Source organism: Onychostruthus taczanowskii, unplaced genomic scaffold (assembly GCF_017590055.1).
Source record: "Onychostruthus taczanowskii isolate IOZ18803 unplaced genomic scaffold, ASM1759005v1 scaffold150, whole genome shotgun sequence".
Taxonomy (NCBI): Eukaryota; Metazoa; Chordata; class Aves; order Passeriformes; family Passeridae; genus Onychostruthus; species Onychostruthus taczanowskii.
In genome coordinates, this window is record NW_024498686.1 from 767,821 (window position 1) to 782,173 (window position 14,353).

At 37.9% G+C, this 14,353-nt stretch overlaps 1 protein-coding gene across 4 annotated transcripts in view; it reads right to left on the reverse strand.

Annotated features, from left to right (window-relative positions):
• Positions 1–14,353, reverse strand: part of PDE5A (phosphodiesterase 5A) — a 105,698-nt gene that overhangs the window by 69,736 nt on the left and 21,609 nt on the right. For 2 of the 4 annotated variants that reach the window (XM_041398936.1, XM_041398935.1), the window contains exon 3: positions 3,970–4,066. The exons of the other annotated variants lie outside the window; for them this stretch is intronic. In XM_041398936.1, the coding sequence (XP_041254870.1) occupies positions 3,970–4,012 (43 nt within the window). In that variant the 5' untranslated portion in view covers positions 4,013–4,066. The remainder of the gene's footprint in view (positions 1–3,969; positions 4,067–14,353) is intronic. 4 annotated transcript variants of the gene reach the window in all.

The following is a 14,353-nucleotide window of genomic DNA, read 5'->3' on the forward strand; positions in this document are numbered from 1 at the left end:
GCAGTTAATTCCAATAGTATTTAATTTTATATTTTCATGCTACAAATAGCAGTGTTCCTTTGTATAAAATTGTAACTTTGACTTCACTTGATGGTTTTCTGTGTTTTGAACCAGATTTTTCTTTTTAGCCTATGAAATCCTGTAATTTGAAAAATAAAATAATCTCCAAGGAATTGCTGCTTTAAAAAAATTGGATCTCTTACACTAGCTTCCTCTAAATTCTTCTCTTTCTTAAACAATGCTGTATTTTTATGTAAGCAATACACATGCCAGACATTTCCGTGAAAAATATGATGTGTACAGTGCACTTCATTTGTTTCTTGACATAACAACATAAGTTGAAAAAACACAGCAGTTTGTAGGAATTAAGTTAGGATATAAAACAGACTATTTATGTCAAGAGGAGGAGACAATTTGCATTAAAAACGGGGACGAGGACTCCCTACATAGTTCATGCAAATCTGATGTGAATTTTATAAAAACATGAGAGGAACTCACTGCAGCCATGTGGCAAAGCGCAGAGCATTGTCACCCCAGGACAGTCACACAAACAGGACAGAGTTTCACTCTGGAGAAACCCAAATTCTGAATCTGAATCTAGAAAGTGCACAAACCCCATTGCTTATGAAAGTTCTGGATGTGAAAGTGCCTCACCACCTCCTGTGACCCAGGAAGGGTCTAGGGCAGCACTCCCTGGCAGCACAGTATCTTTCCCACTCTCTGCAAAGGGGGAATTTGTCACTTTGGAACTTGTCTTCTTTGGAAGCAGGACTTCAGCAGGCACTGGTAGGAGTTATAGCACTGTTCTGAACAAAACATACTGTCTGCCTGAAATCACAACAGAATTTCAGGACGAGCAGGCTGGCATGAAATAAATATTTGAAGTTCAGTCCACTTCAGGCGATTTGCCCAAAATAATAGGTGATGGTTAAAAATGATATTTGGTTTCCAAATACCCATCTAAATGCATTTTACTTGGCAGCATGACAGAACAGTCATTTTTAGAATTTTATGCCATTAAAATCAGAGGTCGGTTAAAGTGTAACTATCCAAACATTAGACTAATTATTGCTACCCAGTGTCTGTCAAGGGCTTTGTTCCTTGTCAAGATGCCTGCACACTTTAGCATAAATGCTGTAACTCTCCTTCCCTAGCATCCCTCTTTTCCTTCACCCCAACCCACACACAGAGTGGCATTTAAATAAGATTCTTATGTCATGAATATTAATGACATAAAGCTCAGAGCTTGGCATTTTTCACTAATGGCCCTCTTCATCACAGTTTCACCTCTAGACTGCAGCCAGCCCCTGTGTAACTTGCTGACATTTTTAAAAAACATGTTACTATCAAAGTGAAACAAAATACTGAGACAATTTCTCACAAATTAAAATTGTTGGCAAATCCTTTCTCCACATTGTGCGCTTGGGATGTCATTTGGCATGACTTCCTGAACAATGCCCATGTTGGCTTGGCATGGTTTGTCTTGTAATTACAGCTTATGCCTGTCACCTAATCCCTATAATAGCCCCAAATGAGCTGTGGATGAACATTTGATATAAAACTCAGCCTGGTTTAAAAAAAAAAAGTACGTATTTCCTTACAATCCAACTTTTCTATGAAGCTTCCAGAAAATCTCCCCAGAAAGATTAATACCATTGTTGGCATTTCTTAGTTCTTGTGGTTATTTGCATCATTTCTGTCCTTTCAGTCTGAGCTGTACCAGTCATCTGAAATTGCAAATTAAACAACAAACAATGTTTTGGAGATATTTATGGCAGTGTTCAAGATTTAATTTTCTGTTGTCTTTCTGCCTGAATGAAACACGTACAGCTCAGTCTCTCCATACAAGATAACGAGCCTTCTGAACAAGCTGCCAGACACTGACACACTTCCTGAAATGGCAAGTATGTGTTGGCTTCTTCTTGACCTTCATTTTCTCTCTGAGTTAGGACCACAATGTTCACATCCCACAGGCTTGAGCCTTTCAGTTTCTAGATCATCACTGAGAAACTGGCATTTCACTGAAACAACTGGGTGAATGAGAACAATAATAATTTGTCTCTTGCCTTCAGCAGAAAGTAAAAGTAGAAGGTGGATAAGCAGAAATATATTCTGGGCTCATTGAAATCAAATGTATTTCACAGTGTGGTGTGTGTCAGAGCTTTTAGTGCTTTGAATTAAACAGGATAAAGAGCAAACAGAACCACAGGACTGTAGGGCTGGAAAGAATAAGAAATCACCCATTACATGGCAAAAGCAACAACCTTTGGGTGCTTCCTGGTGGACAATTGTCAGCCTGCCTTGAAATCTTCAGTAGAGATGCACAAAAACCTCAGTCAAATTTTCCTGCTGTTCATGGCACTTCCATTACAAAATGTTTCTGATGATGTAACCTGAGTATTTCTTGAATTTTGTCTTGCTCCTTCTGCAGACCCATAAAATAGCCTTCTACATGCCTGAGAGACTGTTATCAAAGCTTTCCTCAGTCTGTTTGGCTAAATATCCCACTTTTTCAATATTTTACCCTAATTCATAATTTATAGATCACTTCATCATTTTTATTGCTATGTTTGGGACTGTGTCTGACCAGTCCATGGACTTCCTGAAGTGTGGTCCCTGACACAGCCACAGCAATCCAGCTAAAGCCTTATCAGTGCTGCTCTAGCAAAAGGGTTCCTCTGCAATCTTGTCTGCTAGCCACATTCCAGAATGACACTCTGTGTTGGCAGCAGCACGACATTAACTCCCGTCCTGTCTGATCTCAGCTGTCATTTCTATGCTCTTTTCTATCTGAATTTCTCCCTCCTCAGCTATTCCACATTTTCTGTCTGTGCAGGTTATTATTCCTGAGCATGGTGATAACACTTGTAGAAGTCAAAAAAGGTACAAAGTTTTCCATTTGTATCTCCAGTTTGTCACAACTATTGTTGTGGAATCCTATTCTTGACCTCCAAAGTGCTGGCAATGTACCAGACTTCATTTGTCCCTAGGTCAAACAAGCCTCTTCTGTGAGTTGGCCTTTGGATAAGGAGTGAAAGCACTGAACAGCACTGGGACAGACCCCAGTGGAACATCCATTTGACACATCCTCCCATTTGATAAGGAACATAACTGTTCAGCTCTGCACTCCCATTGGTCATCCTTTTTCCCTAATTTGCTGTGATATGAGACAGTATTACAGACATCACACTAATGAATGCTAAATATCGAAGATCCGTAGTTTTACTTTCTGCTTTACTTCTCAATAGTACAATTTTGAAAAAATTGCTTAATATGCAGTAAAATAGGCACCTTTGAAAGCACACATTTTAAATAACGTATTTTACGTTGGTTTGTTTCTTCATCAACATATAGAATTAAAATAGCAAGAAATGTTGTTTTGTTCTGAGTGCTCTGGAGGTGCCTATTATAAGCCTGTGCATTTTAAAAGTCTGTATAATTTAATGGCTGGGTACCAAATGTCATTTAAATTGTCTCTACTGTTTGAAGACAAATTCATTATATACTTCAAATTCAGGTAAGTATTTGTGTTTTAGAAACTTGGAGCATTTACTGACTGGATTTCATCCACTCTGAAGTCTCCAGCCATCCAGTGAATTCAAGGTCAGTATGAGAATGCTTGGATCGGATCTACAATGCAAGTTCCTTTAAGATCTCAAAGTTCTGAAAATTTACCAGTGTTTGCATTTGGTGTTTTGATTTGCCCCCTGCTACTTAACGTCTTTGTTTCAACATGTAAAGTGCTTCTTTTTTAAAAAAAGTGCAATTATGTAGGGGTGTTTATCAGATGTCTAACTGTACATAAAATTGTGGAATGGGCTGTGGTGTCCCCCTGTTGTTTAAGGGCTTGAAGTATTTTATAAACTCTTACATTTAATTTATGCATGTACTGAGAGATATGGAATGCTTTGATTCTTAATTTAGAGCATTCATACCATGCTTTGACTCTGGAAAACAAAGGCAGCTCACCTAGGAGTTCGGAAAGGCTGTTTCCTTTCATTGCTGTCACCATTAGAACTTCCTATGCAGCAGGAGCCCAAGTGTGAAGTGCAAAACTTCAAGTGTTCTGTAGGGTGGAAGCAGAACCATTACTGTACTCAATTCTTTTCAAAGCAGAAGGAGTGGAGGATTGTCTGGCTGAAGTAAGAAATGCAAGGAAAAACCTATGATGTCTTTTTAAGGATATAATGGAATAACACTGGAACAAAATTAGACTTGTAAGGAAATTGCCACTTTTGGATGATAAAATATTCAATTAGAAAGGGATCACAGCACCCTGCATTTCCATGGTACTTAGTTTCCTGAAACCCTAAACCCTTTCTAAGTGTTAACTAATTCACTTTGTAATTCTCCCTTTAGGGAAAAATAGTACTTTCAGACCTTTTTTGACAGATGTTGAAACTTTGTCTCTGGAGGACGGGGTTGTATACCCCAGTTCAAAGCAGAAACAGAGATCTCAGCTCCAGGTTGTCTCCTTTATGAATATCAGATTTAATCCTACAAGTCAGCAAGCACTTAGAACAGCCAAAAGGTGAAGGAGTCCCAGACTTTGTACAAATAATCACGGCCCTTTTACAAGTAATACTTGTGTTTCTGTCCTGCAGAGAGATTTTGGAGTGATACTGAGTGACCTGAACTAAATTTGTGTAGAACTTATCTATTGTCTTCACAGCAGATGTTTTCCTGGTGCTCTCCCAGGAAAATCCTTGTGCAAATGGGTAAATTAGCAGCACTGTTCCCATTACACAAGTGTCACAAGCTGAGCTGGTGAGCTCTGCACTTCCAGCACAAATGAACTGGGTCTGTTACCATGCTTCTTGTGACGCCCTGGCAAGGAAGAGCTCTTTTCATCTGGATTTTTTTTGCAAAGTTATTTGTTCAAACTGCTTGAAAACTGTTCCAATGCGGAAGGCTAGGCTGTCAGCATGGAGCCCTGAAACCTGATGTCTTCTCTATGAGTGTCTTGAGGGCCAAGCTATTCCAGTGAAATGGAAACCTGAAGGCAGCCAGATTTATTTCTGTCAGCCTGTAGCTCACTGCAGTTTGTTTGACCTGAAATCTGAGGGTTTCCAGCAAGGCTGGAGCAAACAGAATTCTAGGTAAGCACATGTGGAGTTTTGGTTGTGGAGTTTAGGGCTGGTCCTTGTGCTTGCTGTTATGGCTCTACAAGATTCTTATAAGCCCAAGCCCAGTGCTGTGAGCTCCTCACAGACCTGGTTTCAGAGAACAGTTTGTGTGCAAGGAGCTGTGACTTGGCATCACGCCCAATTTACTTCCACAAGTAGGAAGTAAAGATGAGATCTTCTTGTGTGGCTGGATAAAATACATATCCTGCCTTACAGCTGAGGACACATGCACAGTCTTAATCACAAATCTTCACCAAGAAACTGTTTCTAAATAAGTGGATAAGTGTTGGCCAATTGTTTATCACTTTTTTACTGCTGGTATATTTTACGGGAGATGGGATGATCGGAGCAATGCAACAGCATTACAGGAACATATTCATCCTTTTCCCAGCAAAAGCTTGCACTCATTTTTATTTGCTTGTTGTGACAATATGTTTGCAGAAAGTGACTGTAGGACTTGAAATTGAGATTAGTTTAATGATGAGATGGAGTATATTTGAAACAAATTTAGTCCAGAAGGCTATCCGGTCAGGAAGAGGAAACAATATCAAGGAACTAAGTAGAGCAAACAACTCAGATACTGAATTGTGAATATTGAGCACTCAGAAAAATTTCATATGGGCTGACATTGGTTATCTTTTTGCAACAAAGAGAAACTTTCTGAAGTATAAAGGCTGGGTGGTATATTGACCAACAATTCCTCAGAATGAAATTCAGCTGACTCTACTGCCTCTCTCTTCTCAGTCATGCACACTTCTTAGAGTATTTCAGTCAAAATAATTGTTTATATAAAATAAATTACTACATTGCTAAGTAAGGAATAAAGAACATATTTTTGACACAACTTTTGTTATAACTGTAATCATAGAAGTGTTCAATTTTATCATTTTTATGTAAATGAAACTCAAATAATTAATCTTCATGTTGCATATTGCCTTGGTCTGTCTTGCAAAAAACATTATGGCCCAACGTTTCCACAAAAAAGAATGCAAAATGCTGTCTGCTTGTAAGTTTGTGATTCATGCCTCCTGTCAAGACTACCAAACCAGTAAAAACACTGGAATGTAAAAAAAACAAGCATGATTATGTATTTCAGGAAAACAATTTTCTCAAGAATGTTTCTGGAACAAATTTTCAGTGTTTAGCTATTCCTAGTTGATATTTCAGTGATGGAATGCCTACTGGCACCAATTTGTACCATGGAATTGTCCCACAGGACAATACTTTGCTGTAGTGTGTTTAAGGTGTCTTTTTTTTCAGATTCTTGTAGCAGCAAATCCTTTAGCAGCTCATTACTTAATGGAAACTAAACAAAGCTTCTTCCAGGAAAAAAAATGTTGATCTCTATCACCCCACAGTGAACTTCTCTTCTTAAATACATAACACATGCTTTTGGAAAATATCCTCAGTTTAATCTGAACAGTGTAAACTCCAAAGACAAGACCATGTCCCCATTCATCCATCTTGCATAGCTCAAAACTCCAAACTTTCTGGGGAAAAAGAAAAGGAAGCACAGAAGATACTTTTGTGTACACAAATCTCCTTGTGTGATATGACTAGACCTTTGTCTCTCATTCCTTTTAAAAACAACCACCTTCACAAATGAGAACTCAGGGGTAGGCTCTTATAAATAGGGATCCTAGAGGCCCTGGCTGACCTTCTTTGCTCTCTGCTAACAGATATTTCTTCAGGTGTTTTTCCATTTCCTACGGAAACTCTCTCTGCTTTTTACTGTGCAGCAATCCCAGTGCTGGCTGCTCCCTCCATACGTCGTGACCTTTTTGCTGTGTCTGTTTCTGCCAGAGCTGCTGTTCCACTTTTCCATTCCACTGGAACCACCATGACCACTGGTATTAATTGTACCAAAAGAAGTATAGAGTACAATTTAGGCACAGAAGCCATGAATTTAGCAGCTGATAGCTTATTCATAGGTTTTGAAAAATATACAATAATGATTCCAAGCTTTGACCATGAATATCATATACCTCATGTAAAATCTCAATTCATTTGGAGCAACACTGGATCAGGAGGAAGGATGTTTATAATATTTCACTGCTGCTGTCACTTGCAGAGATGCAGTGCACTGTTTTAGTGGGTCCATGCTGGAGATCCATTCCACACTGGCTTTGGCTTATGCTTTTTGCCAAAAAAATTGCCAGTTTTTCAGCAGGAAAATGTTTGTGCCTGGAGTTGAGCAACCATAAAACATAATGCCATGAGTGTCATGGAACAATGAATAAAAGAAAAGGACAAGTTATTTTGCAGATGTATTTTGGAAACATGCTTTCAAAATGTTTGTCCTTTCAAAGCATTAAATTACAAATTTTTATATCTTGTCATTACTGTTCTGACTTTACAGTGTAGGAAGACATCTTGCTGCTGTTGTCCTTACTGTATCAGTGAGCTATTCCCTCAGGAGAAGTCTCAGCATGTGAAAAAGAAACTATTCCTGAAATCAGTGAACTCTATTTTAAACTGGCAAAGCAAGTTGCTCCTGTTTCTCCCCCAACTTAACCCGTAATTCCTGGAAGTATACAGTTCCCAGATATAAATGTAGAAAACCTAAAATTAAAACCAGATCACTTGCCTTTTCTTTTGAGGGTTGTGGAATTGCATACTTTGTGTTTTATAGTATAGCTGCTGTGTAAATATAGAATACATAGCAAAATATTGCTTAGGCCTTATGCCTCGTTAGTGTTTGTGCCTTTTTTCTTTAAAGTAAGCTCTTGTGCAATATTATAATAAACTAGGACAAAATATTGTCTTCTCTAAGGAATATGTGCTTTGAAATAGGTGAATGAACCAAGCTGTTAGACAATGCACAAGGTTCACTATCCAAAGTTTGGTGCTGGTTCTTGGAATTATGTTCAGATAACTGCAGGGCCATTTTCTCAGTACCACTAGCAAAGGCTTGTTTTTTCAGAGGAGACAGTTTTCTTTCTTAACCATTTAGGGGAAAATCTTCCACGGGGCATATTTGTACTAAATAGCAAAGACCTCTCTTTCAGAGATCTGGAAATACCAAATAAAAAAGAATATTATATGGCTTGTCTGGAAATGCTTTAACCATCTGCTGAGAGTGAGAGTACTGAGCATCCAGTTTCCATATTTAATTTCTCAGAATGTGACTTAATTGTAACTTACTGCCTTTTTTCATAGCTTTCAATAATATAAAGGGCTGAAAACTCTACTAAATTGGGTGCATTTCACTTGGATTTTCTGTCTGGTCCTGTCCACTGACATGACCTAGATTCATTATTTCATACCCACTCTTATGGCCTTGGGCACAGATTTAAAGCCATAGTCATGGGGACTAATGAGGCATGAAAACATGGGAAAATACCATGAAAAATTAACCAAATGGTCCACAAGGTCAATTTTGCTTTATAATTTTTGTAGCTGTTTTGTTTTGTATTCTATTCTATTTGTTTGGCAGAAATCTTCCATAATCAGGATAATTCAATAATTTTTTGATAGAAGATTATCAGGTTTGGGTTATAGAGTTTTTAGTATTATGGTGAACTATTTTGGATTTGTTTAAAAAGGAACTTTGAATGCTGATCATGCTCAATAGATATTCCTAGCAGAATAATAACTGCTCAGAACATCCAAAAGGAAAGACATTTTTTCATGAATATTTCAATGATTTTTTTAGACCTCCATGGAAATAATACATCTTAATGAAATAAGGGCATAGACTGCTTTTTAATATCCCAAATAGGTTTCTGTAATTGTGAAGTCAGGTTGTGCTGAATGTTCCCAGATTGTTGGTCATGAGGGAAAAACTGACAGGGATATGTGCTAGAAGATCCCTTATCAAATCTAGGGCTAATTAGTTAGTTGCTGGCCTGAAATGTAAGAAAAAGTTATTAAACCAAAAAGAATAGTAACAGCTGGTATTTCAAACCTGGTTACAAGGGGTATTAATACAGAATGAAGTCCTTGTCTGTGCTTTGATGTCTTTTACTCAAATCTATTCTTAAGAAAGTACATCAAACCACTCATATTCCAGTGTTTCATCAGCTGCTGTTGTTGCTGAAAGTGCATAAACAACTTGTTTGCAGCATGTGCAGTGTCCTGCAGCACTCAGAGTCATGCTGGTCACACTTCCAGTGCACCATTACCTCATCCCTAAGTTTTTGGAAGTCTGTTGCTAATTCTGCACGAGTTCACTCATTGGGCAAGCAATAACACAGCACATAGAGACTGAGACAGATTAACAAATAAATATCTACAGAATTATTCCTTTCCTGTGGATGGTGAATGCCTTTTGTTTCTCCCACCACCATCCTTCCACAATGTATTTTTTTCAGAGTACTCTGAAGGTGGATATGGAAGCAGTGCCATTCAGAGACCATTACAGAGAAAAGTAGGAGCTGTAAGGCTGATTAGAGCTGTTATCTAAATGCCCCCATTACCCAACAGGCATCACACTGGAAAAAAGGTCAGACTAATCCAAGGAAAATAATGTGAGGAGGGTACTGTAGGTGTTCAGAGCTGCGGGGGTGAAGACGCACTAGACTGTTCCTTGTATCCTTTGGCTCTCTACAGGACTTTCCAGCACATTCTCACATTGCTGTGCCTCAGGTCAGGCAAGGACTGCACAAAGTCCAGTGATCCCTCTCTGTTCCAGTATGCTTCTCAGCAGTGACCAAAACTGGAGAAATTTAATTAAATCTCTGGAATGTCAGGTGGAAGCTAAGGAAAACCACATGGCAGCTTAATATTCTATTACTCTGTTTATCTTTTTCAGGTATTACATTAAAACTCATGATCACTCAGACCCATCAATAGCAATGCCAGACAAATCCCATTAAGGGTGGGGAAGATAAAATTTACTTTGGAAAGGCAGGAGAATAGGGAGCCAACCATGCAGCTCTTCTACATCCTCTTCAGTCACTGAGGGGGCACCAGTCACCTGCCCTCAGGACTAGTCCCACTTTTTGAAAACAGAAACAAATATAGAAGAAAAGTCATAATTTCAGCCCCATCTTATCCTTTCCCACTTGTATCCTGATAAAAAGAAGGAAGGAAGCAGAAGGAGGAAGAAAAAGCAGCAGAACTGGGGGAGTTAGGAAGGGAAAGGGGCTGATGCAAAAACCATTTTTCTTTAAGAACTTGCTAAGCTCAAGCCTTGGTCCCAAAAATGTCTTCAGCAGCCCTTGATTCATAAAAAGCCTGATGTGGTAAATATTTCTATTCTCATCTTCCCTGATTTTCAGGGTTTATGACTTCTTGAGGGCATTGTGATATATTGAAGTTCATAAAAGCTCTGTGCAGGTTTTGTAGAAAAGCAGGTAGGAAACCTGAGGTGCTGGGTCACTCTGTCACCATGTTTAGCCATGTCACTCACCCACTTCAGAGCTAAATACTTTCAGGGTGTAATGACATTGACACTGCATTAGCAGCAAAAATATTGATTCCAATTATTTGTGATTTCTGTCTGCTGTCAAAATAAACCTCTGTTAGTAGATAATGAAAGTAGTAACTAATCCTTTACCCAAATTTAATTTTATTGCAGAAGTCTGTAGGTTTGTACTAGTTTAAATATTAAATTTCCACCTCAACAGCTTCTTTACACAGACCAGGCCAGATGTGCATCTGGTGTAAATTAGCATTGTTCTGTGGATGCTGTGAGACAGGAAGATTTCTATCAGGCAGTGCTCAGTTCCTGTATGATTAAACATATATTGTGTCAATCATTTGGGCATAAAATACTTCTGCATCAGGATAGCTTTCCTGCCAATCTGTTTGGTAATATTTTCAAATATATGCAGCAAAATAATGTCAGGGCAATGAAAAGATGCAGTAAGCTCAGGCTGCTTATTCAAATAATTTTGACTCAAGCAAGTAGATTTCTCTGAGACTGGTCAAAATGTTTTGTTTCAAAATTTAGGTAGTGTCATTTTGAGATTAGGTTTAGCTATTTTCACTTAATACTTCAGTGACACTAAATGACACAGTGTGATCAGCTGGCCAAAAAGTCAATTATTCACACAGTTCTACCCAAGCTATACAAAAACTTGTTTCCTTGACATTAATTTCTCCATCTTTTATGGATTATCTGCTCTGTGGGAATAAATGGGCATTGCTCAGCTGGGTCCTTGACCCCATAACTATTGGTTCTGATCTAGAGCAGTGGTTTCAATCCATAACAAATGGAGAAAGTCTTTGTTTAGGCTTAAGTTCAAAAGGATTTTTGTATTGCCCTGGGAGAAGATTACTGTACAAAGTGGCACAACCACGCATATAAGATTGACAGATTTCTTGAGAGCTGATTTGTAACAAATTCTGAAGTTTAAAAAACTTCAGATTTCTGAATTTCTGAGAAAAATATTTTCTCAGAAAACATTTTCTGGATTTCTGAGAAAATGTTGTGGAACATCCCAGTCCACACCTTTTCACTGACTGGACATCAGACATCTGAGACTCTTCACCATTAGTCCTTCAATTTAAGCAATCTCTGGCAATAGTTCAGGTCTAAACTTTTCCCCTGAAATAACTAAATATAACTTTTCTAAATAAGTGTTTTAAACAGACATTATACCACTCTTCTAAAATACTCTTTAAAATGCTGAGGCTCTCCCTCTTTTGGACTTCTAGACCTTGATTTAATCTTCTCGTGTTTTTCATTACCGAATACTTACTTCTGCTTCGTTTCTTGTTTTTCCAAATGTTCCTGGTGCCATAGCACATTAAGGGTTCCCCTAGCAACACAAAAACACACTTTTCCTCAGAGCTGCATCTCCTTGGTCTAAAGCACTTAAATTATGGCCTTTTAGCTACAGCTTGTTCTGAGTTTAATTAAGAGAAGTTTAAAATAATAATGACAAAGTTTAGGGCATTCTTTGATCTGCAGAAAACTGAGCAAGAGGGTCAGATCTTGAGCTTTTTGTGCCCGCATTAGCAAGGAAATATTTGCATCCAGAGTTTATTTATACATTAAGATGTAATTGGATCCTAGGTTTGGACTTTACATTCACTTTTGTTAAATGCTGTCTTTACTGGGGCTGGCACTATGTGGATACACGAAAGCTTTTGCTGACAACTACCAAGTGCAATGAAATCTGTTTATACAATTCTGTATTTGTTCTCTGTCACAATATTTTAGCTCTCCTGGAGTTTTACATTCCGTAAGCAGAAGGATGTGTGTATGCACACACTTCAGTTTGCTCAGGTTTACCCAAGCCTGACTGCAGGGAAACATAAAGAGAATGAGTTGACATTCGAGATTTGTTTCACTTGCTACTAACCCTTTCCAGCAGCACAGCTTGAATGCCTGCACTAAATCCTTCTCCAACACTCATCTCTTTCCCCCTAAATGGAAAAAAAAATCCTCAGAAAAATATCTAATTGGAATAATTTGCCTTAATTTATTAAAACCACAATGACAAAGTTCAAGTGGAGAAATGTAGTTTTTCTTCATTATGATAAATTCCTCAAAAGTAACTTCTCAAAACATTTTCAGTACAAAAGAAAAGCTCACAGTTTTTCTCCTTGCAGCTTTGCTCAAGTTCACTGTGCTAGTGCCAAGCTGAGATGGAACTCACCAAATCCTGGTAGAACACTTGTCTTTCATTACTTCTCTTCCACATTTTTCCTGGCACATCATACTATTTATTTACAATAATCTATGCATATCCTGCCCTTTCATTACTCTTGCACCATTAAAGCTTAAGTACTGGATTTGGGAAGTGTCTTCAAGCCATATTTCAAATCACTGATTTCAGAATGAGATCTCAAAGCCATAAAGCAATAAGCAACAGTTGTTTGTGGAACTTTCCAGGATGGGGAAAAGGCACCAACTCTCAGAAAGCTATGAACTACTTTCTCCTTCTTTTATGTCCTTTGTCTTGTCCTGTGTTACTAGGGAGTAAAAATTCAAAGCTCTGGATATAAATAGTGTCTGATTTACTCCCAAAGCAAGGCAGATACATTTATGGTGATCTCATTGTTTGAGGTGGGTAAATGTAGCTGAAAGATAAGTTTTCTCACACAAAAAATATAAAACCTCCCAATATGGTTAACTTCTATCTTTGGTCCCTGTTTATGGGCAAGCCCAGTTCATTCAAGGCCACCAGACAAAATAGGTTCCTAATTTTACACATTTGGGAGCTCTTTCAAATTTGGAAGAGTTATGTACATGTGCCTATCCACACAGGTTTGGTTCTCAAAAAACACTCATATTTGTGACCTTTTGACTGTCAAGCTTTGTATTTCCAAGCCTGTGTGCTAAAAGCAAAAGAACTGTGGATTTATTCTAGGCAGATGTGCAGAGCAAATCTGCAAAAGCAAACTCTCACCTTCTCTTGAAATGATGTTTTAGTTAAACTGTGGACTAATTGAGCAGACATGGAGCTGCTGCTGCAGGATTTGTGAACTATGGAAACCTTTGGAAATCCTTTCTGTAAGAAAGCTCAGTTCCCTCAGCCAGGAGAAAGCTGAGAGCTATAACTAAGAAACATAAAAGATAAAATTACAAAATTAATTTCTATGAGTTAATGTTAATTAACTGACTGTAATTAACAAAATAAAGACCATATACAGACCACTGAAAGCTACCACTGATACTTAGATTTTATCTTTCTGGTAGCATTTACCTTGTTAATGCCCCTCATGTTTCTGCTGTATAAGATTTAATTTTAGAATAACCAATTGCAATCAGAGAAATCTTTTTCTTTAAAACATTAGATAAAATTTGGGGGGTTTCTGTAACAGTTTTTTTTTTCTGTATGAAGTGAATGACTGAGTGAATTTTGAGAAAATTAATTCCTTTTGGTAAAAATATCTTTGAGAACTCTGTCTGGAGCATAAGTTTAGGATTAGAGGAGTCTGTAGAAATAACTGCATGTACCTACTCATCTATGACAAATATGACAAATATTACTATTAAATCCTAAGCCTCTTTCTGTTTACCATTCTTCAGCCTCCCCAGTAAATGTTTTTGTGATGTTCTGTTGCAATTTTGTTAAAAGAGGATGACTGACTCCATTAGAATAACTTCAGAGAAGAATAAACGGAACTTTTTATTGTACTTAAAAATACACAGCAAGTTACCATGGCATGGAGACAGATAAAATAAATTAAGGTTTCTAACATTAATTCCCCAAGTCTGTTCTGGAGGCAAACAGCATTTCCAGTTTGATTCAATTTGTTGTGTATATTTCCCCAAGCTCTCTTTCATTACGATGCAGGGTGCTTCAAACATTAGAAGAGCAGTGAGGAAT